Here is a 22,964-nt window from a genome sequence, read left to right as displayed (position 1 = left end):
TGAACACCTCAATTGTTGGTTATTTAGATTTTATTATTATTAATTTTGATTTTATTACCCTTAAACTATTTTACCGTTATATTGCATTAATAGTTAGTTTACAGGCCGGTTAGTATTCTTATTTTATAGCTTCCAGTAATTGTAATTTTATTATATATATGATTGAGTAAATCAAAATGAATAAGATCAGTTTTGCAATTTTGTGCAATTACGTTCAATTATTTGCTACAACCTTTTGTCTTCTCTTATTTCCTTTAATTAGTTCTTACAATTGGTATCAAGAGCTAGTTTGTTATCATGAACTCTACCCAATTATTAGTCCCTATGCTTGGTGGAAAAAATTACAATCAGTGGTGTGTGCAAATGAGAGTTTTGTTTGATTATCATGAGTTATGGGATGTCGTTGAGAGTGGAGTGTCTGCATTAGCTGCTAATGCAACTGAGGCGCAACGAGTAGCGCATCGTGATCAGAAGAAGAAGGACAATAAGACTTTGTATCTCATTCATCAAGGGATGAATGATGAGACGTTTGAGCATATAGAAGGAGTAACAACTGCCAGTGAGGCTTGGACAATTTTGTCAACCAATTATAAAGGTGATGATAAGATCAAAATGGTGCGTCTTCAAACCCTAAGAGCCAATATGAATTGCTAGAGATGGAAACCACAAAGACTATTGATGTCTATATAAACAAAGTTCTTGCCTTGACAAATCAGATGAAGAGCAATGGTGAAACACATTCAGAGCAGGCAAAGGTGGAGAAGATTTTGAGATCTTTAACTCCCAGATTTGAACATGTTGTTGCTGCAATTGAAGAGGCCAATGACATTTCAAAAATGATAGTAAGGTTATTGTCTGGTTCTCTACGAGCTCATGAGCAGCGGATGAATGACAATAAGATTGAAAAACCAATTGGTAGCTCCTATCATGAACATGGTAGCTATTTCAGCAAAGGTCGTGGTGGCCAAAATCATGGAGGCGCTTGGCGCGGAGGACAAGGAGGCATTTATAATAAATCAAATGTTGAGTGTTATAATTGCCATAAACGTGGCCATTATGCAAATGAGTGCAGATCAAAAGGTGATAAACATGTTGTCAATTGAGCTCAAGAAGAAAGTAATCACGAACAAGACGAAGAGGATCATGCAGTACTAATGGCAGCCACATCAAATGAAACTCCAAACAATCAGACTTGGTATTTGGATACAGGTTGCACAAATCACATGTGTGGTAAGAAGGAGTTGTTTGCAGATTTGGATGACTCATTTCGCACAAAAGTGAAATTCGGTGATGGTAGGTTCGTTCCGGTAACTAGAAAAGGGCGAATTCTTATCACATTATGGTGATCATAGGTACATCTATGATGTTTTCTATGTACCTGATATGAAAAGTAATTTGTTGAGTATGGGGCAGCTGGCCGAGAAGGGTTATGTGATGCACATAGTTGAAAATAAATTATCAATTTTTGATAAAAAAAGGTAGTTTGATTCTTAAATCCTTTTTATCAAAAAATCGCATGTTTCCAGTAGATATTCATATGGGTGATTTTAAGTGCTTGAATGCAATAGTGAATAATGAATCGTGGTTATGGCATTTACGCTTTGGGCACTTATATTTTCAGAGTTTGGAAAATCTTTCCAAAAGAAATTTAGTTAGGGAATGGTTTACCCCATATTCATCACCCTGATCAATTGTGTGAGGCTTACACTTTTGGGAAGAATCACAGGATACCATTTGTTAAGGAGTCTTCGCGTGCAAAATTTCCTTTGGAGCTTGTTCATACAAATGTTTGTGGCCCGATGAACTATCATCAGTTGGAGGTAATAAGTATTTTTTAACCTTTACTGATGATTTTTCAAGAAAAACCTGGATTTATGTATTGAAGAGCAAGGATGAGGTATTCCACTGCTTTAAAATATTTAAAGCATTTGTTGAAAGAGAGAGTGGCAGACAAATTAAGATGGTGCGTAGTGATGGAGGAAGTGAGTACAAGTCTAATGAATTCAAGAGGCACTGTGAAGGGTTGCAACATAACATTACTTGCCCCTACACACCTCAACACAACGGAGTTGCTGAGAGAAAGAATAGAACAATCATGGACATGATGAGGAGCATGCTTAAAGCGAAAGGTATGCCAAATTATTTTTGGGCTGAGGCCGTAACATGTGCGGTATATTTGATAAACAGATCACCCACTCGGAGTGTTCCTAACACAACTCCGATTAAGGCATGGAGCGGAATCAAACCCAATGTGCAACACTTGAAAGTATTTGGGTCCATTACTTATGCCCATGTCCCTAAGACAGCAAGATCGAAGTTGGATGATAAGGCAATGAAGACCATTTTCATTGGTTATAAAAATGGAGGATACAAACTGTATAATCCAATGACAAAGAAGGTGATTATTAGTCGTGATGTTACATTTGCCGAAGATGAGGAATGACAATGGAATGCAGCAGTTGAAATAGATTCGAAAAAACGATATATTTATGTTTTGAACGATGATATGGAAGATGAAGTCACTCTTGAAGCACCTGCAATTCAACCTGAAGCTGCAGTTCAACCTAAAGTTGTAATTCAACCTGAAGTTGCAACTCCAATTGCAACTATGATGGAGCGACCAAGAAGGCAGCAGCGACAACCTGTACATCTTCAAGATTGCGAAGTAAATCTTGATTATGAAGTTGATGACAATGGAGATTTGGTTCACTTTGCTTTTCTTGCAGAATCAAAACCCGTGAGACTTGTCGATGTCATTCAACACCCCAAATGGCAAAAGGATATGAATAAAGAATTGATGGTGATTGAGAAAAACAATATCATAACTCAAATTGGGAAGGTTGTTCCAAATCAGAATTAAGGGAGGATGTTGGTTATTCAGATTTTATTATTATTAATTCTGATTTTATTACCCTTAAACTATTTTACCGTTATATTGCATTAATAGTTAGTTTAAGGCCGGGTTAGTATTCTTATTTTATAGCTTCCAGTAATTGTAATTTTATTATATATGATTGAATAAATCAAAATGAATAAGATCAATTTTGCAATTTTGTGCAATTACGTTCAATTAATTGTTACAACCTTTTGTCTTTTCTTATTTTCTTCCATTAGTTCCTACATCAATAATGACTATCAAGGAAGTAATTGTGCTCCTTAATGTTGGAAATGGAGATACACTCAAGGACAAATAGTGATGGATCAATATATGTACTATTTTGCGAAATGGAGATACACTCAAGGAAGTAATAGTGATGTAGCAATGAGCATAAAGCATAGCTAGCATATCAAGGTTCACTATTTTGATCTGTTATCCTTCTTCTCAATTGAATGGACAACAGAGTAGTTGTTTCTTTTTTGTAGATTACAATTCTGGCTAGTTATTTCAACTTGTTTTTACTCTTAATGAATCTATCCAACTTCAACTCAAATACCGAACATTTCAAAACAGCATGAAAACTACATAAACGCAATCTCAACTTCTTAATTAGTCTCTACAAAAGAATAAAAATGAAAACATGTCCTTTCAAGTAATCTGAGTAAAGAAACAGGACAGGTTCGAGTGAGTGGGTAATATTAGACTAATAAAATTGGGTAAAATGGATAATAACAGTCAAGTTTTGACAGAATATTATAGTTTTATGGATATATGATCCATCCCAAAGTGATATTTTAATATTTATATTTTCAAATTTAGTTTTGATAAGATAATTTTTTTCTAAAAGTTTAATAATAAACTATATAAAGTCGTGCTTCATTACTAAAAGAATTTTTTTTGTATACTTATTTCATCTATTTAAAATTAAAATAAAAGTGTTTAAAAAAAAAACTCAATATGAATCAAATCTGAATAACCAGTTTAAATTAACTTGTAGCCCGAATAACTCATATCTGATTTTGACATGATAAGTTAGACGTCGGATATAAATTTAGAAATTTGAAATATTAAATTTGGGTTATGTTGGATTTCAGGTTAGCCTGAATCCAACCGTATGCTCAGAAGTACTTTCAAGAATAAGAGAATGCATATTGGCTTTTATCAGCTGCAGAAGAAAAAAGGGCTACAGCACTGCTAGTAAAAGCCAAATCTATTTGAGAATCCTGGTGCATAAAAATAAGGATTAAATATATTTTTTTCCTGTACCAAAATTTTAAAAAAAATCTCATTTTGTGTTATAAAAAAATTCATAATCCTATTGTAGCCTACTTTTTGTACATAATAATTGTGGCTAGTTATTTCGAGTGGTTAATGGATTGAACTTACCGCAGAAGATTTCATCTTATAGCTTCATTGTTGGAGCTTGTCTATGGACCTTTCGTACATAAACTAGTGTTTGATACATGCAATGCAATGCTGACTGTGTATAAATCTGCTGTCCTTGCTTTTCTTTCGGTGAAGTCACAGACCTTTCAGCAGCTTCATACACCACAAAATTTATCTCAAACTCAGTCTCTTTCATCTCTATTCAAGATCACATATCGTATCACGCATATCTGCTGAAGCAGGGCTTAATAACCCAGTTTCGTATTTATATGGAGAAAATCCAGAATTTTACCATTGGTCCCCTTCTAGTTTAATGCTCCTCGTTTAAGTTGTTCAAACTTCAAAGCTCCTGTTAGTTCGTGCTTTAGACCCTTTGAATCAAACCACAATTTTTTTTGAATATTTTAAAGCACAAACCTAATTTCATGTCATGCCTCATCAAATGTTGACATGGTAGGATCTTCAAAATCGATGTCCTTCCCCTCTTTGCCATTTAACTTGTCAAGAATTCTCCATGTCACAGAATCAGGAGTGAGTCCATTCTTTTTCATCTCTCTGACAATTTGGTAAGCTTCACTTTTCAGACCAAGATTGCACGCACAGTTGATCAGAATATTATAACTAAATATATTCGGAGAGACCCCAGAATCTACCAACTCATACAAGAAATGACAAGCCTCCATAAAATTGCCAGAGCGGCAGAACCCTTTCAGAATTGCTGCATAAACAAAATTATCATGAACCCCTGAAGGCCATATAACATTGTGCCAAAATCTCTTTGCTTCTTCTACTTGGTCAGATTCACATAGGCCTTCTACAACAACTGTATATGTGGTACTATCTGCCGTAATGCCATCATTTACCATGTCATCAAGAACCATCAATGCATCATTTGGTCGCTTTAGTTTGAACAAACCTCGGAGAAGAGCATTATAAGTCACAACACTAGGTTTTATTCCATTTTCAGGCATCAGCTTATGAAACAGATCAAGAGCTTCATTGATTCTTGCAGCATCCAACATACCAGAAATCAAAGTAGTGAAGGTCACAACATCAGGTGCAGCAAATTTTCCCATTAACATATCATGCAATACCTTAGATGCTTCATCAACCCTACCCATCTTGCAAAAGCCATTGATCACCGTGTTGAGGGTGATCACGTCAGCGTGACACTGGTTCTCAAGCATAAACACAAGCACATTCAAAAGCTCTGTCGGATTGTTCACAAGACAAAGAGCTCTCAAGTAAATGTTGTAAATCCTAGTCTTGTTAACACCTTCCTTACTCAGCATGAGTTTCAAAACTTCCTTCGCCTTGTCCACATCCAACACTTCGCAAAGAGCTTCCACGAGTACCTTATAAGTATGCTCAGACAAAATAAACCCAAATTCGGCTCCTTCCTCTAACAACTGATAAGCCCTCATACAATCACCATCCCTGCTAAGCCCATGAATGACATAATTATACGACACCTCACTCGGAACAAACCCTCTTTTCCTCATTACATAAAAAATCCTAGCTGCCCCATTATGCCTCCCAACTCTGCAAAGTGAATCCACCATCTGTCCATAAGCAACCTCCTCAGAAAAACCACTCCCGAACGGCAACTCCTCAGCTATCCTAAACACTTCACCAAAAAACCCCTCCCTGCACAAAGAATCAACCAAATTTGCAAAAGCCGCGGTCTTCACCGAATCTTCAGCTTCCACACTCATCATCTCCCACAACCTGCACATCAACTCCCTCCCACCTTCCACATCCCTCTCCCGAAGAACACCGCGAATCAAAACACTGTAAGTCACCGAATTCGGCTCCACGCCACTCTCAAGCATTTCATCGAACACCTTGCGCGCGTCCCTAATTCCACGAACCAAGCAGTACCCTTTAATCAAAGTGGTGAAAGAGACAACATTTGGGCAATGCCCACGGCTCTTCATGTCAAAAAACAGCCTGTGAGCGTCCAGGGGTTGATGGGCAACGCAAAACTGGTCCATCAGACGGTTGTAGTTGACCAAAGAGGGAACGAAACCGGGCTTGGAAGCGATAAGGGATTGGATGAGGCGCCACGTTGCGTGAGGGGTTCGAGAAGCGAGAATGCGAGCGAGGAGGACGTTGCAGGTGCGCGCGTCGGGGAGGGAGCCGGAGACGAGGGAGAGGGAGAAGCGATGGTGTGCTTCGGAGAAACGGCGAGCGTCGCAGAGGGAGTGAATGATGGTGGCGATGTTGTGTTTTGAGGGTGCATTTTGGGAGTTGTGAGGTGAAAGAGAGCGAGAGAGATTTGAGAGTGGAACGAGTTTGGGCCTGCGGATAATTGGCGCCAAGCTTGTGTGCATAGTTGCAGCACTACACTTCTCACCACAATTCAAAAGAAATTCGGAACTAATAACTTGTTAGAATTAAGATACCCTTTTTCCATTAGTATATATGGTTATTTCTTTTTCTTTTCTCATAAATCTATATATATAACAATTGAGGAGCATATCCGGATTTATTTATCACTATTACCTGTGACGTCAATTGGTCAGAAATACGTGACTTTGTTACTTCAAAAGGATTAACTGCTGCCGATAAGCCAGACATTGTTTGTAGAGTTTTCAAGATGAAATTAGATCAAATGATGATTGACTTCAAAAAACATGACTATTTTGGCAAAGTTAATGCAGGTAATCCACATTAACCCATATTAAACAGTTTCTTTGCTATATTATTATGTATTACATTTTGAAGATTTTATTTCATATTCTTTTAGGTATGTACACTGTGGAATTTCAAAAAAGGGGTTTACCCCATGCCCACATACTACTGTGGTTGGATGGAGAGAATAAGTTAAGAAATCCAACAGATATTGATGGAGTCATTTCTACAGAATTACCCGATGCAATTTTATATCCTAAATTGTCGAAGGCAGTAACAACCTACATGATACATGGCCCTTGCGGGGTAAGTTGAATAAGTTCACCTTGCATGATTAATGGTAGATGTTCAAAATTTTACCCCAAGAAATTTAAATTTTTGACTACTATTGATGAGGATGGATATGCATGTTATAAACGTCAAGATAATGGAACATTCATTCTTAAAAATGGAATTAAGTTGGACAATAGAAATGTTGTGCCATATAGCCCTTTGCTACTATTGAGGTATCAAGCCCATGTTAACACAGAATATTGCAACAAATCAAATTCAATCAAGTATTTGTTTAAATATGTGAACAAGGGTCCAGGTAGAGCCAATTTGAAAATTACTACTGCTGATAAAGACTCTACATAGACCCCAGTTATTGATGAAATTAAACAGTATTATGATTGTAGATACATATCTCCATGTGAAGCTGTGTGGAGAATATTTGCCTTTGATATTCATCATAGATGGCCTCCAGTTCAACGATTAACTTTTCATCTATTGTACGAGCAACCAATTCTTTTTAAAGACAATGAAGACATTGATGAAATATTGAACTTCAATCAACATAAAACAACAATGTTTTTAGCTTGGTTTGAAGCTAATAAAATTTATCCACTGGGAAAAAATTTGACTTACTGTTAATACCCTAGATATTTTGTTTGGATGGCAGACAGAGGAGAGTGGAAGCCAAGGAAAATTGCTGTTAATATTGGAAGGTTAACATATATTCCTGCAGGGTCAGGGGAATTATATTATCTGAGGTTATTGTTGAATTATCAAAAGGGTTGTTGTAACTATGATAATATCAAAACTGTTAATGGTTTCATTCACAAAACATATAAAGAGGCATGTTATGCAATGGGGCTATTAGCAGATGATAAAGAGTTTATTGATGTCATTATAGAGTGCAGTGACCTTGCTTCAGGAAATCAGTTGATAAGACTCTTTGTTACCATTTTAATGATGAATACTATGTCTAGACCAGATGAAGTGTGGAACAAAACATGGAAGTTGTTATCAGATGATATTTTATACCAAAAAAGAAAGGAGTTTGTCCTACCAGGTATAATTTTTTTATTTTATTTGAAATTTATAATTTATGATTTATAATTGATGTATGACATATAATTTCTTTCCTAGGTCTTAGAATTCAAGTGCTCAAATTCAAAACCTTTGTCTTCTACAAGTAGAAGAGTTATTAATTTCAAATGGTAAGTGTTTGAAAGATTTTCCAAGTCTGCCAGAACCTATTCATTTAGATTCTTTTATTTATCAAAATAGATTCATTATTGATGAATTGAATTATGACAAAATAGAAATGTCTAAAATGCATTGTTCTCTTTTTCAAACTCTTACTCCTGAGCAAGTGGAAGTCTATGAAAATATAATGACAGCAGTCCTGTCAGACCTTGGTGGTTTTCTTTTCTTATATGGTTATGGGGGAACTGGAAAAACTTACATGTGGAAAACTTTGTCCAATGGTATTAGATCAAAAGGGTTGATTGTGTTAAATGTAGCTTCTAGCGGTATAGCTTCTTTGTTACTTCCAGGAGGAAAAACAGCTCATTCTACCTTTTGCATTCCTTTGGTAATAAATGAAGAGTCAACCTGCAATATTCCTCAAGGAAGTCTTAAGGCCAAATTGTTGATCAAAACGAAATTAATTATATGGGATGAAGCCCCAATGATTAATAGGTTATGTTTTGAAGCCCTAGATAGAACTTTAAGGGATGTCATGAGAGCTGAAAGTGAAGAAAATGCTCTTAAACCTTTTGGTGGTAAAGTAATTGTATTGGGAGGAGACTTTCGTCAGATATTACCTGTTGTAAAAAATGGATCAAAATATGACATTGTGAAGGCAACAGTAAATTACTCTAACTTATGGAAACATTGCAAAATCTTAAAACTTACAGAGAATATGAGATTAAAGAGTCATACATCAATGCAAAGTCAAACAGAAATAAAAGAGTTTGTTGATTGGATACTTCACATTGGAGATGGAGATATGGAGTTAAATGAGTTGGGACAAGGAATGATTGAAATACCGAAAGAGAATTTAATTTTAGATGTTGAACAACCTTTACTGCAGTTGATTGAGTTTGTTTATCCCTCCTACATAAACAATGTCACATCTGATGGTTCTTTTGATGATGGTGCAATATATGTCCAACAACAGAATGTGTGGATCAAGTGAATGAATTCATTTTATCATTAATATCAGGATCTGAAGTTACTTATTTAAGTTCAGACAGTCCTTGCGAATGTGAAGAAGAAGAAAATGCTCAAGCTGAGTGGTTTACAACTGAATTTTTAAATGAGATCAAATGCTCTGGAATTCCCAATCACTGTGTTAAATTAAAAGTCGGAGTTCCAATAATGCTTCTAAGAAATATTGATCAAGCCAATAGACTTTGCAATGGAACAAGATTACAGGTAACTCACTTGGGGAAAAATGTTATTGGTGCCAAAGTTATTACTGGGAAAAATATAGGTGATCAAATATTTATTCCGAGAATGAACTTGAATCCTTCGAAAACAGGTTTTCCATTTATGTTTCAAAGAAGGCAATTTCCAATATCTTTGTGTTTTGCCATGACAATAAATAAAAGTCAAGGTCAAACTCTGAACAAAGTTGGTCTATATCTATCCCTTCCAGTCTTTACACACGGACAATTATATGTTGCTCTTTCAAGAGTAAAATCTAAGAAAGGGTTGAAGATATTGATTTTGCATGATAATGGTATTGCCACAAATTTCACTACTAACGTGGTTTACAAAGAAATATTCGAAAATGTTTGAAGTATTAACTTACAGCCTTACATATGAGGTATGAAAATTCTTTAATTATTTGAAATATATTTTTCTTTATCATATCTTTTTTTGTAATATATGAACAACAATTTAAGAACTAATATACACTATCTCTGATAGGTTTTCATCAATGCTTTTGTTTGACACAAATATTCATGGTCATCTTGAAAGTATGGTACGTATTCTTTATCAATTGTAGAATGTGTTAGATCCTATTCTGACATATCTTTGTAAAAGTTTGTTAATTTAATTAATGTTTTACAGGAATTACTTATAAGAAGAAACAGTTTTGTAACATTAAAGTTCAGAAATGATGAATCTCTAAAGCACTTCATGGGGATGCTTCTCTGAAGCACTTCATAAGATTTATTCTCTTAAGCACTTGATGAGGTATGCTTACTTAAATTATTAATTTACATAATTTATTATTACTATTACAAATTTCATGTATCTATTTGTGTACTTAATCTATTATTCAGGCTCTTGAAAGGCAATGTGAAATTCTTGATTTATGGAGTCAAATTCTATTGAGGGCTACGGACTGGATGATCATATCTCATTCAAGATATTAAAGACAAATATCAACATTGATTGAAATAGAAGTAATTTTAATGATGAAATTTTATGTATTATTAGCAGTGCTTGGATAGCTTTAGAGTCTATTCGTTACTCTCTACATATTATTTAATTTATATTCATACTATATTTTGATGATTTGTAGAATTACTCTTTCAAATTTCTTTGTATAATGTTTTGGTTTCATCACAGGACACAATGTTTTAGGTACTCTTAATATTAGAGTTAAAACAATTTCTTAGACTTCAATACATTTATATATTATATATAAAAAAATTTATTATTATCTTATTTTAATCAGTTTTTTATTTATTTATAAGTGATATAATAATTTTTTATCTTGAATATTTCAGGTGAGTTATTTGTTTCAAGAAACTTTACAGGTATATTATACTTATTCTTCAAATCATATAAAACAATTTCTTAAACTTCAATACATTTATATATTATATATAAATTTTTATTATTATCTTATTTTAATCAGTTTTTTTATTTATTTATAACTGATATAATAAATTTTTATCTTGAATATTTCAGGTGAGTTATTTGTTTCAAGAAACTTTATAGGTATGTATAATACCTTATACTTATTCTTGAAATCATATGTACTAATTTGTAGAACTATTTGTCAACAATTGTTACAGAAATGTAAAATTATTTTGTTTTCTACAAATCTATTATTCATATTTTTTTTATAACTTTTATCAAACTATTTTCTCTTATTGTCATCATTTTTGTGTACAATTTAAAAATTGTTTTATTAGTAATAACAATGTGTTTTATTAATTTTTAGCGGTTTTACTATTTGGACAGTTTTAGTTTGTATTCGTTACTCAGTACATATTATTTAATTTCTTTGTGTAATGTGTTGGTTTCATCATTGAACAAATTGTTTCAGGTTTCCTTAATATTGCAGTTAAAACAATTTGTTATAATAATTACGTTACTTTAAACAATTTGTTTTTTATAACTGATATAATAATATAATAAAATATTTTTCTGGAAATTTTATGTAACATTGTTTATCTTTAGAAACTTTACAGGTATGTCAATTACATTATACTTATTCTTCAAATACATGTACTAAATTGAATAATGAATTATTATTTAATTTAAATGGTTGATAAATTGAATATAATATTGTTAAGAATTATTATTTAAATAGTTGATAAATTGAATATAATATTGTTACGACAAATTGCATGCTATGTCTAACAATGATTTGTTATTTAATCATGATCTGTTTTTATTACTTATAACTTATACCTTAAATGATTATATAAGTTACTTTGCTCATATTATCTCAATATTATGGTCAACAAGATACAAGTTAGATCATTTCTTATTTTCAAGCCTTTTGTTTATTGATACATGGTTGCATTAAATAGGTATCAGAATAATTAACTCAATAATTTTTATTTTTATTTTGAGATAGAGTGTGCCCTTTGTATTTTCCTGATACACTTTTTTTGAAATTTAATTGATTTTTCCTATGCAGAGTTAATGAAGCATGTAATCATTTCATCCCAATTTCCAAATTTTAGGATTTCAAAATTTATTTTTTACACAACAATTTATTTTAAACATTATTTAAATTTTAACCTTTGGATTTACATGTTTATTATTATTATTATTATTATTATTATTATTATTTATGTCAAATAATTATATGTTGTCAGAATTGATTTTTTTTTCTGGGACGACTTCTTTTTATGTTATATTTCTCATCATCAAACTTCTTAAAAATGAACAAATTCATTATTAAAAAAAATTATTAAATAAAACAATTTTTTTAAATCAAAAAAAATATTTAAAGGCTTTATTTATTGATACATGCGTGCTTTCCATATATCTGATAGCAATCAACTCACAAATTTACAGATACTGTCAACTACTTGATTTGTACTTTTTTAGATTGAGTCTGACTTACTTGATTTTGTATTTTTTCAGATACACGTGGCTAATATAATCTCTCTTACACAGTTTTCAAAATATTCATTCCTCTTCCCTATCAGATTTGGTAGATATAGATAATCATTTCAACATTAAACATTAATAGTTTAAATTTAAATTTCGCTTCCCAACAATCATTTCTTTATATAATTAAAATTTAATTCATTTTCAATATTATTTAAATTTAAATTTATTCTTATTATAATTAAATATTAAAAAATTTATATACATAATATATAATATTATATATATTATATAATTACGTATTTTGTATTATTATATTGTAGTATGCCTGTTATAATTCAGTTTAATTGTTATTTTTTAATATTATTATTATTAATTAATTAATGATGTACTTGAAATGATAGAGACACCGGACAAACCAAAGGTCATAACATTGTGGTGCTTTTTATTATTCACAACAGTACTCATTTCTACTTAAATCTTCTATAAAATATCCTCCTCTACTACTTTCTTTCTGGTGCTCTACTACTTTCTTTCTGGTGGTTTCTCTATTATTTTTTTTCTCTCCTACTGAGTTCTTGGTGTTTTCTCCATTACTCATTTAATGGCGCCCTGAAGAAATCATTAGACTTCAAACAAGAGGAGTCTTTTGGTGCATGAACAGCCGTGGGGAAGTATGTATATTTTTCTTTTTTTCCAAAATTTCTTCTTTTCAACATTTTCTTCATTTGCTAACATTTTTTTTTCTTTATTTCAAAAGCAATAGCTTGGTTATGTAGATCGGGCTTTCGTCATCGAGTTTCAAAAAGAACTGGGAAAGGAGTGGACCCTGGCTGATTCAGAAGGAAACGTCCATATAGTGGAATATAACGAAAATTTATTGTCGCCGAAAATATTGAGTGGATGGTTTAATTTGTTTGATTTTTATGGTTTCATAAATGATAACTACATTTTATTCCGTTATGTGGGTCACAACGCCTTCCATATAACTGTTTATATGGATGACGTCTCTCAGAGTGGAGTAAATCGTTATTTGGAAGAAATTGAAGGGAATGAACCCTTAAGCATTGGTCCCTTCGATCATTTTTCCATAAAGTTGTCTCGATTAAGTATCAAACTCAGTTATCTGGTTAGTACAAAATTGATTTATTTAAAAATGTTTTCTATTATATTCTACTTCATTTCTATTTTCTTATTATTTCGATATTGTTGTAGGATCTTCCTGCTAAATTTTCACAATATATTCGACAAGGGAGATTTAATAAGGTTACTCTGCATGGTCTACTAATGGATGTGGAATGCAAGGTCTTGAAAGGGAAGCCTCCTTCTAGACGGATTAAACTTGGCAAAGGGTGGAAGAATTTATGTAGTCTTCATTCTTTTCGTGAAGGAGACAAGATTATCTTTGAATGTGATACGAGAAATTCTTCTTCTCATATCAGGGTTTTGTTGCTTACTTCTATTCACAGTTTAAGCTATCCAGCATAATTTCTTTTATTATTCTCATAGCATAATAGTTACCAGTTATTAAGAAAGCTCAAACATATTTATGTTTCTGCTTGGACTTTTTTTGGAAAACTAAAGTGTCAGTACTCTTTGTGTTTATATTATATTCACTATATGTTTCTGTTTAGTAGTGTTCATATTCTATTTGTTCATCCATTTCTTGAAATGTGAATACATAAATTATTACAATTTTGTTTCATTATCTGGTATATTTATAATAGGTTGGCATTATTATATATGCTTATTATTGTTGTATGGTTTTTAAGATCTTTAGTTATTTATATAATAGTATTTCATTGTATTTATATTTCATTATGTTTTATTTGTATTATATTACATTACATTTTATTTTAATTTATATCATAAAAGGTGAATTCATAATTTAATATGATTTTGCCTACAATCTGTTTCGGAAAGAAACACACATTTTTTTTTTTGCAGATTAAATTACAGTAAGAAGATAGCATGAGGTTGGTGAATAGTATTAGATAATTGTTTATATAATAATGTATTTATTCAAATTATTTTATTATATTATTATTGTATTGTAATGTATTTATTATAGAAAAAATATATTCATGAATTTTTAATTATTTATGTTATATTATATTAAATTTATTAATATACTAAAAGTATGTAAACTTATACTATTACAATATATTTAATTTCATTTCATCAACTTAATAATTTATAGTATATCTAAATAAATTTATTAATATTAATATTTAAATATAAAATATTAGAAAAATTCCCGTGCTTTACACTGTCAACGTACTAGTTACAATTTAGAAGAATCTCAGATCATGAAACCTGTTCCTGGAGGCTGAAGGGTTCTTGCTTGTAGTACCCAATCATGATTTTAGTTGGTGTTGGAACCATGATTTCTCTTTCTTAGTTGTGCCCAATCTTTTTCCAAATTATTATTAAAAGACAAATGATTGATAGAAATCAATAGCACCAGTGGTCTAGTGGTAGAATAGTACCCTGCCACGGTACAGACCCGGGTTCGATTCCCGGCTGGTGCATACTGTTTGAGCTGTGATGATAATTAACTCTTCAATTGATGGGTCAATTGTACGACATCGCTTCGATGAAGAAACTGTTTCTGAGCTCTCTCATGCGCTGTTTTTTTTTTTGGTTGGATATTGGAACAATAACAATTTTTTAAGTTATCTAACTACTACACTCAGTTATTGAATAATCGAGTTATAATATTTATTTAAAAATGCATTGAAAGTATAAAATTATTTTAAAATTAAAGTAAAAGAGGAGTTAAACATCAAAAGTATCTTTTGAAATCTGTTTTATGAAACATGTTTTTGGATTTCCAAAACACTTTTCTGAAATTTAAAAATTCTTTTCCAAAATGTATTTTTAGATTTTGTTTCCTGATTTTTTTTTCTTTTCATAACGTATTTTTTGCATTCCATATTTGTTTTTTTGGAATGAGATTTTGATTGTGGAATTCTATTCCAAAATTTTATTTTCTTGTCAATTGATGATATATATTTTGAAACAAAATTATATGATTGGGTTTATTTGTTGTTCACATCCAAATGTAGACTTTGGTATGTCGAGGTTGTTAGTATAGCTACTATATTATATTATAAGTAATGTATAATTTTATTAGGTTTATCTAGTAAATTTGTTTAGATTGGATAAACATTTAAATTGTTTCTTGTCATATGTTTGTATTTTGTTTTCATCGCTTCATCATATATCTCACATTAATGTCAGCTTTGATTTATACTTAATTATTGGTAATATTTTAATTTAGAGAACTTGAATCCAACAACAATATTGTTTATTTTCATGATTTGTTTGCAAGTAGTATAGTTTTTTTGGTGGTATTGCCAAACAAATGAGCAAGAGATCAGATGTGTAAGTACAATAGGTTTCAAAAGGAAGAGTAAATGAAGTCTAAACTCGATTTGCGTACTTGAAAAATAATAAAGCAAACACAATATCTAATATACAAAGAATAGAGAAAAGTACACACATTATTTCTACTAGTTTACTCAATGGTTTGGATTACGTCCAGTTCCTTAAATAATTTGTTTAATGCTGTGTTTGTATCCGGGTGATTACTGTTCACCCAGATTGAAAAGGAAATGAATTTGGTGTTTGTATTTGGGAGTTAGAGAGGATTAGGGACGAAGAAAAGCGATGAATGGGTAAAAAGTTTCCCTGATGAAATGAGAAGATTTGGAGTGAAAGTTTCTCATTTTACCAAATTACCCATGGTTCACCTAACCTATGAGCCATGCCTATGCCCGTGCCATGCTCGTGCCATGCCTATGCCAGAGCCAATGCAGCTCCAATATTCTCTCCATTCTCACGCATGAGATTCCCTGCATAAACACACAGCTCCAATATTCTCTCCATTCTCACGCATGAGATTCCCTGCATAAACACAGCACAAACAAACAGGGATTCGTACATTGTTTGGTGATAAATTCAAGTGTGTGGGTGATGAATAAATGAGAGGGATGATAAATATGGAAGAGGAGTGGAGGTGGGTTATTTGTTTTGAGTTGAGGGAGTACCCTTAGAAGCGGTCGGAGGTGCTCGTCGGAGGTACGCGGTGGATGTGCGCGGTTGTCGGAGGTTCACAACAGTTGGAAGTGAGCGGTTGTCCGTTGGCGGCGTTGTTGGTGGTCGTTGGACGTGGACGGTTTCGCTGCTGGTGGTGGGTGGTGGTTCCACTGGTGGTGCTCGGTGGTCGTTGGTGGTTCGCGATGGCATCGTTTTCGCTAGGTTTCTGGAGGTAAGTTTCATACATAGATTCTGAATTTGGAGAATAAAATCTGAGAATGAAATGTGGAGTGAAGGAATTTGTAATTTATTTTATTTATGTTAATAGAATTAATAGAATGTTGTTGCCTTTTCAGTTTTCAAAGGATTTTCTAAATCACATTGATGAGTATATTGATGAGAATTAATTAGCATTAATGAAATTTCATTAATGAAAGTTTGAATGAGTTTTCTAGTAGTTAAAACAAACTTATTAATATTTAAATTATTTCTGATATTTATTTTTTTTCTAAAATAAAGTAAAAAAAATTATAAATATCAGTTTAAATTTATAAAATAATTATAAGTATACAAAATATTTAAATATTTAAATTTTCCTAAAATCAAGTAAAAAACTTTATAAATATTATTTTGAATAGGTTTTAAAATAATTATAAGTATACAAAATATTTTAAAATACTACTTTATAGATAGTTTACATATAATATTTATTTTTTTCCAAAATCAACTAAAAGACTTTATAAATTTTATTTTGAATTTATAAAATAATTATAAGTATATAAAGTATTTAAATATTTTAAAATATTACTTTATAGATAGTTTACATATAAGATTTTTTTTTTCTAAAATCAAGTAAAAGAATTTTATAAATATTATTCTGAATTTATAAAATAATTATAAATATACAAAGTATACAAAGTATTTAAATATTTTAAAATATTACTTTATAGATAGTCTACATATAAGATTTTATTTTTTCTAAAATCAAGTAAAAGAATTTTATAACGAATTTATAAAATAATTATAAGTATACAAAGTATTTAAATATTTTAAAATATTAATTTATAGATAGTCTATATATAAGATTTTATTTTTTCTAAAATCAAGTAAAAGAATTTTATAAATATTATTCTGAATTTATAATACAACTATAACTATACCACTTTACAAAGTTTATATATAATATTTATTTTTTTCTAAAATCAAGTAAAAAAAAATTTATAAATATTATTTTGAATTTGTAATACAACTATAACTATAATACTTTACAGAATTTATATATAATATTTTAATTTTTTTTAAAAGTAAAACAAAATTGAGTATTATTATTTATTTAAAATGTGGTTCTTTAGACATAATAGTTAAACTTATATGATTGTGAAGGATTTGTGACCATGGATAACGATAACCATTGGTCTATGTATTTCGAAAATGTCGAGATGTCTAGCACGAATGACATGAATCCCGATGTAGTTGGTGTTGATTTCACACTAGTTTCACAAATACAAGAGCAAATCAATTTGCGGACACAAGTAGCAGCAATGACAATTCTTTGCATGATTGGATATGGATTGAACGTATTGCGTGTGTTAACCGAGACAAATAATCCTATACCGGAGTTTATTCCACAAAAAGAGCGTCGTCGACAAGAATTGATGTCGTACTTGGTCCATACTGAAAGATGTCGTGACATTATTCGCATGAGTCCGGAAGCATTTATTAATTTATGTCAACGAATAAGAGGAACGGATATGGTTAAAGATGCATTTCGATCTACAGTTGAAGAACAAGTGGCTAAATTTTTACACATCATTGGTCATAACGTCAAGAATCGAAGTGTTTCGTTCTTCTTTCATCGGTCCGGGGAAACAGTGTCTCGTCACTTTCATAATGTTTTGAAGGCAATATTGATGTTGCATGGAGAGTTCTTAATTCAACCAGCTGGGACTGAGGTTGAACCTCATATCTTAAACAACAATCGATTTTTCCCATACTTTAAGGTATGAATATGAGAAACAATAGTTAAATATTTAATTCATGTTGTATGCAATGCAAGTTATTTATAAATGTGAAGTTGTTGTGTATTAGGATTGTTTGGGTGCCATCGACGGCACTCACGTCCGTGTTAAAGTCCCCCGAGTTGATGCTCCTCGTTTTCGTGGAAGAAAAGACTGGCCAACGCAAAACGTATTTGCTGCTTGTGATTTTGACATGAAATTCACATATGTTCTTGCCGGGTGGGAAGGAACAGCCTCTGATTCCAGGATATTGAAGGATGCGTTTGTACGAGAGGATCCATTGGTCATTCCGGAAGGTTAGTTGAGTGTGTTTTCAAGTGCAATAAATATTCATTTGGTCACATCACTTATAATTAACAATTATTAATGGATGGTTGTAGGCAAATACTACCTTGGAGATGCAGGTTTTATGCTCAAAACCCAAGTTATAACTCCATATCGCGGAGTTTGATACCATCTAAAAGAGTATTCCCGAAGAGGTCCACAAAATGCCCGTGAGTTATTTAATCATCGTCATTCCTCACTAAGAAATGTTATCGAAAGAACATTTGGTGTCCTCAAAAAGCGATTTCCAATTATCGCTAGCGGAACAGAGCCTCATTACTCTGTGGACACTATGACCGATATTGTTTTAGCATGTTGTATTCTTCATAACTTTCTTCGCGGGGTGGATAATGATGACTCTTTGTTGGAAGAAGTTGACCGTGAGTTGATGCAAGGAGATATAGATGTGTCACACTCGCAAACTCGTGAGGATGACTACAGGCTCGGGTCACAAATTAGGGATACTATAGCGAATGAAATGTGGACAGGTTATTGTAATAATTAATTTTATGTAACATCCGTGAACTTATATTTATATTGTTGTAAGAACAATTTCATGGTTTAATGTTGACATTCCACCTTTATTAATATTTACGTATGAAACTATTTATGTTATTGCAAAAGTTTAACCTTTTTTATTAGGTTTTATCATGGATCACGGGAAGGGTATTGCTTCAGAGTCATCTGCAGCTGTCCGTGAACACAAAAAATGGACTACCGACATGGATTTCCGATTGTTGAATGCCATGATCGATGAGGCATCTATGGGTAACCGCATTGATGGTAGTTGGACGACGCAGGGTTACACAAACATTGTTAAATCCTTACATCAAACTGGATTGGTAGGGATTACAAAAAATAATGTGAAGAACAGGCAGAAAAGCCTTAAGGACAAATGGCGTGAGATCCATGATCTATTTAGTGGACTGAGTGGTTTTGCTTGGAACCCAAGCACGAAAATTTTCGAGGCCGAGGATGAAGTGTGGGATTCGTTGATAAAGGTAACGTATTCAACTTGATGTTCACTTATCGCATACATTAACCACTAATTATGATTATGAGTGTATTTCTTTTCATTAATGAACAGGCAAAGCCCTCGGCCGCAAAATGGCGTGTTAATCCCATCAGGCACTACAAGTTAATGGAAGACTTATGGGGGCTTGATCGTGCTACTGGCCACGGTGGAAGAACAGCATTGCAGTCCTCAAGTCGAACTCAGTCTCATCATTTTAATGTAGATCTTAATGATCACAATATGGAGGACATCCCAGAGGAGCCAGGATTGGATGCTACTCAATGTGAAACTCCTCGCTCAGTTGATCCTAATGTTGATTCATACAGCCCTGACCCTAATTTGACACCCCCATTGGTGCCACCTCAGTCATCCCAGCCATCAGGTGGTACTTCTTCTTCTAGAGGCTCAAAAAGAAAAGCCCCTATGGTGGACGTCATTGATCTGCAACTGGAAAGGCTTAACACAAGGTTTGAAGGATTAACTGATATCCTTGGGAGGGGTAGTGATCAGTCAGATAGGTTATGTCATATTGCTGAGCGACAAGCCATTTCATCTGAGGTTGTCGCTTTGTCATCACAACGAGTGGCTAATGCTACGGAAGAAAATCTGCAATATAACAGACGCCATGTTGTTGCAGAAGAAGAACGAAACTCCATATTTCGTGAACACACGCGCACACTTCGTCGTACATCGACTTTCCAGTACTCTGAATCTGATATCTGGGAAATGTTAGTGGAGATGAACATACAAGATGAAGATTTGTTGGATAACTGTTACGACTTCTTGTGTGGTCATCCTAATGCGGTAAAACAACTCTTTGGCCTGCCTCTTGAGCGAAGAATGAGAAAGCTGGTCAAGATAATGACTACAAATCCCTAAACTACGTAAAAATTTGGTTGTATTTTATTATGCATGTGTTTTTCTTTTCAAATCTGTAATCTTATTTATGACACGAATCCCTAAACAAATTAAGGACTTCCATGACTATTTTGAATGAAACATATTTCATTGTATCATTCATATGATTTTCTGAATCATTATTATTATGCACAAAATTTATCAATGAATTTTGCTTTAATAAACTAAAATACTGCATTAATACACATTAATATTTATTTCTTAAAAAAATAATCCTTTATCGAATTATACATCCAACACATTATCAGAAATAATTTGTTCCATACCGGAAATAATCTTTTAATTGCATACAACTATAATTGAAAAATAAATAATTCACAATTACAACTTTGTTCTCAATAATGTTTATCAATCATAAATATGATCCAAAAAATTTATATAATTTATAATTTTCCGAAGTTAGCTTGAACACGGTATCGAAAATAATGTTTCAATTGTCAAAAAAATAATTTTAATTTAAAAAAAATATAATTCACAAATAATCAATCAAAAATTTTTTTTTATCAATTTTTAAATATAAGGGCAAATGTGTAAAGTTACATTTTTATCAATTAAAAAAAATACAATTTCAATCACATCCATCACATCACTCACAAACTTTTATAAACTTTCCCTACACTTTCTCCTCTCTTTACCTTAATCCAAACACCCTAACTTTCTTTACACTTTCTCTTCAAATCATCTCAAATCCACTCCCTCATTTCCACTCCCTAATCCAAACAAAGCCTAAGAGCATTTATTAACACAAATATTCAACATCTCTCCAAACACACAAATATTCAAAGCCTTTCAAAACATCCGAGACTTTTTTTTATCGTGTTTTTAGAAGTAATAATTTGTCTCTAAACACGAATATGGAATCCAGAAGTAACAATTGAATTGTCAAGTCACTAAATAGAAAACAAAATAATAAAGTTTGTTGGGAATTTATTATGATTGCAATAATTAAAAAGAAAGTAAGTTAAAGAGTTTGTTGGTTCAATTGGGATTGAGGTTCATCTTTCTTACTCTTTTGTATTTTGAATATCATAGTAATATTCTATCATTTGATTGATGTTGATGCTCGTATAAAAGTCATTTATATCAATTCTTCGCATATAAAATTATTAAGAGAGTCTCATAAATATTGATTTCTCACATATTTATAAAAACTCCTTAGCATTACGATTAGATGTTGATAATAATTAGCATTTCAAATCTATTCCTAGCATTCAAATATGTTAAGCATTATCATTTGGATCAGAAACTTAGAAACACTTTCCAGTCAAATCTAAGGATCTTGATCATTGTAAATAAGCATTATAAATAAAATAAAAACATCAATCATCAATCAAAAACAAAATATTATTTAAATATCACCTTAATACATAAGAGTTTGAACATATTACTCTCAATCCCAAAGGGTAGAATTAGTCACTCATGTTTGTCATTACAAGCATGGGAAGCAAGAAAAGAAGATTCATGATGTTTCTCCTTGACGTCTACCTCCTTTAGGGTCTCTAACACCTTTTTTTTCTCTCTCAATTGATGTTTAGGGTTGTGTTTCACGCCTCGTATTTAACCTAGTTGGGCTTACGCTAAGTGACTTATCGCTTGGGTGTGATTGGGCTCGCTTGGGTGAGAACCTTTGGGAGCTTCTGGCTTGGGTGAGTGCTAGAGTGTTCCAACTTTCCCTTTTTAGTTTTATTTATTCTCCTTTTGCCCTTTCATCTCCATTCTTCCCTAGAATTCTGGAATTAACATAAAAATTTGTGAATAAATCGTTCTTATTCAGATTATAATCACAACATATGTAAAAAAGTTTAAATTCATAAATTAGGAGTTATATTATAGTTACTTTATCAATTAATAGTCATAAGTGTCTGTATTTTAATATGACTCAAATCTGACACTTATTAACAACCAGTCTCAATCACCCCCCCTAAGATCAAGACCTCTCAACAAAGTGAGAAAACACTATCAACAAAAAGATCATAGGGTTAACTCCATAGACCGAAGAATTTACAATGTATCAACACACTCCCAAAAGAATAAATGATTTAATAAGCAAATACAAACAATATGAAGCACAACAAACATTGATATTGTTTTCTTTTTCGTATTCTTGTTGTGTGTGTTGTTTTTCATCTTCAAGGTCGTTATACATCCTTTTGGATTTGATTATTGAAGGTTTGCA

General features: G+C 32.1%; 2 protein-coding genes, 1 non-coding gene and 1 pseudogene across 3 annotated transcripts; 3 read left to right on the top strand and 1 right to left on the bottom strand.

Moving 5' to 3' along the window:
- Positions 1 to 4,156: 4,156 nt before the first annotated feature.
- On the bottom strand, positions 4,157 to 6,637 carry LOC137819442 (Pentatricopeptide repeat (PPR) superfamily protein). Its single transcript, XM_068623297.2, has one exon. It carries the CDS (start codon positions 6,595 to 6,597, stop codon positions 4,693 to 4,695), a length of 1,905 nt encoding a protein of 634 aa, XP_068479398.1. The 5' UTR covers positions 6,598 to 6,637; the 3' UTR covers positions 4,157 to 4,692.
- Positions 6,638 to 6,878: 241 nt separating this feature from the next.
- On the top strand, positions 6,879 to 13,960 carry LOC150024768 (uncharacterized). The gene is made up of 7 exons (XM_090296149.1): positions 6,879 to 6,927; positions 7,014 to 7,204; positions 7,952 to 8,231; positions 8,485 to 9,306; positions 9,390 to 9,601; positions 13,239 to 13,601; positions 13,688 to 13,960. The coding sequence occupies exons 1-7, from the start codon at positions 6,879 to 6,881 to the stop codon at positions 13,958 to 13,960; spliced, it is 2,190 nt and encodes a 729-aa protein (XP_090152275.1).
- Positions 13,961 to 14,932: 972 nt separating this feature from the next.
- On the top strand, positions 14,933 to 15,003 carry TRNAG-GCC (transfer RNA glycine (anticodon GCC)). The gene has a single exon. It is a non-coding gene; the product is annotated as a tRNA-Gly (tRNA).
- A 3,036-nt stretch (positions 15,004 to 18,039) lies between these two features.
- LOC137817979 (uncharacterized) lies at positions 18,040 to 20,749 on the top strand (annotated as a pseudogene).
- Positions 20,750 to 22,964: the final 2,215 nt, after the last annotated feature.

This window comes from Phaseolus vulgaris, chromosome 10, assembly GCF_051622355.1.
Source record: "Phaseolus vulgaris cultivar YP4 chromosome 10, ASM5162235v1, whole genome shotgun sequence".
Classification (NCBI taxonomy): Eukaryota; Viridiplantae; Streptophyta; class Magnoliopsida; order Fabales; family Fabaceae; genus Phaseolus; species Phaseolus vulgaris.
Note: the sequence above shows the minus strand (reverse complement) of the source record. Positions and strands in the feature narration are given on the sequence as shown.

What these genes read in the sequence shown, in the direction of transcription:
- LOC137819442 (XM_068623297.2), bottom strand. Translation starts at nt 6,597, where the DNA reads ATGCACACAAGCTTGGCGCCAATTATCCGCAGGCCCAAACTCGTTCCA.
- LOC150024768 (XM_090296149.1), top strand. Translation starts at nt 6,879, where the DNA reads ATGATGATTGACTTCAAAAAACATGACTATTTTGGCAAAGTTAATGCA. An exon ending in TTTTGGCAAAGTTAATGCAG is followed by an intron (nt 6,928 to 7,013) that starts GTAATCCACATT and finishes ATATTCTTTTAG; the next exon opens with GTATGTACACTGTGGAATTT. An exon ending in AAACAATGTCACATCTGATG is followed by an intron (nt 9,307 to 9,389) that starts GTTCTTTTGATG and finishes CATTAATATCAG; the next exon opens with GATCTGAAGTTACTTATTTA.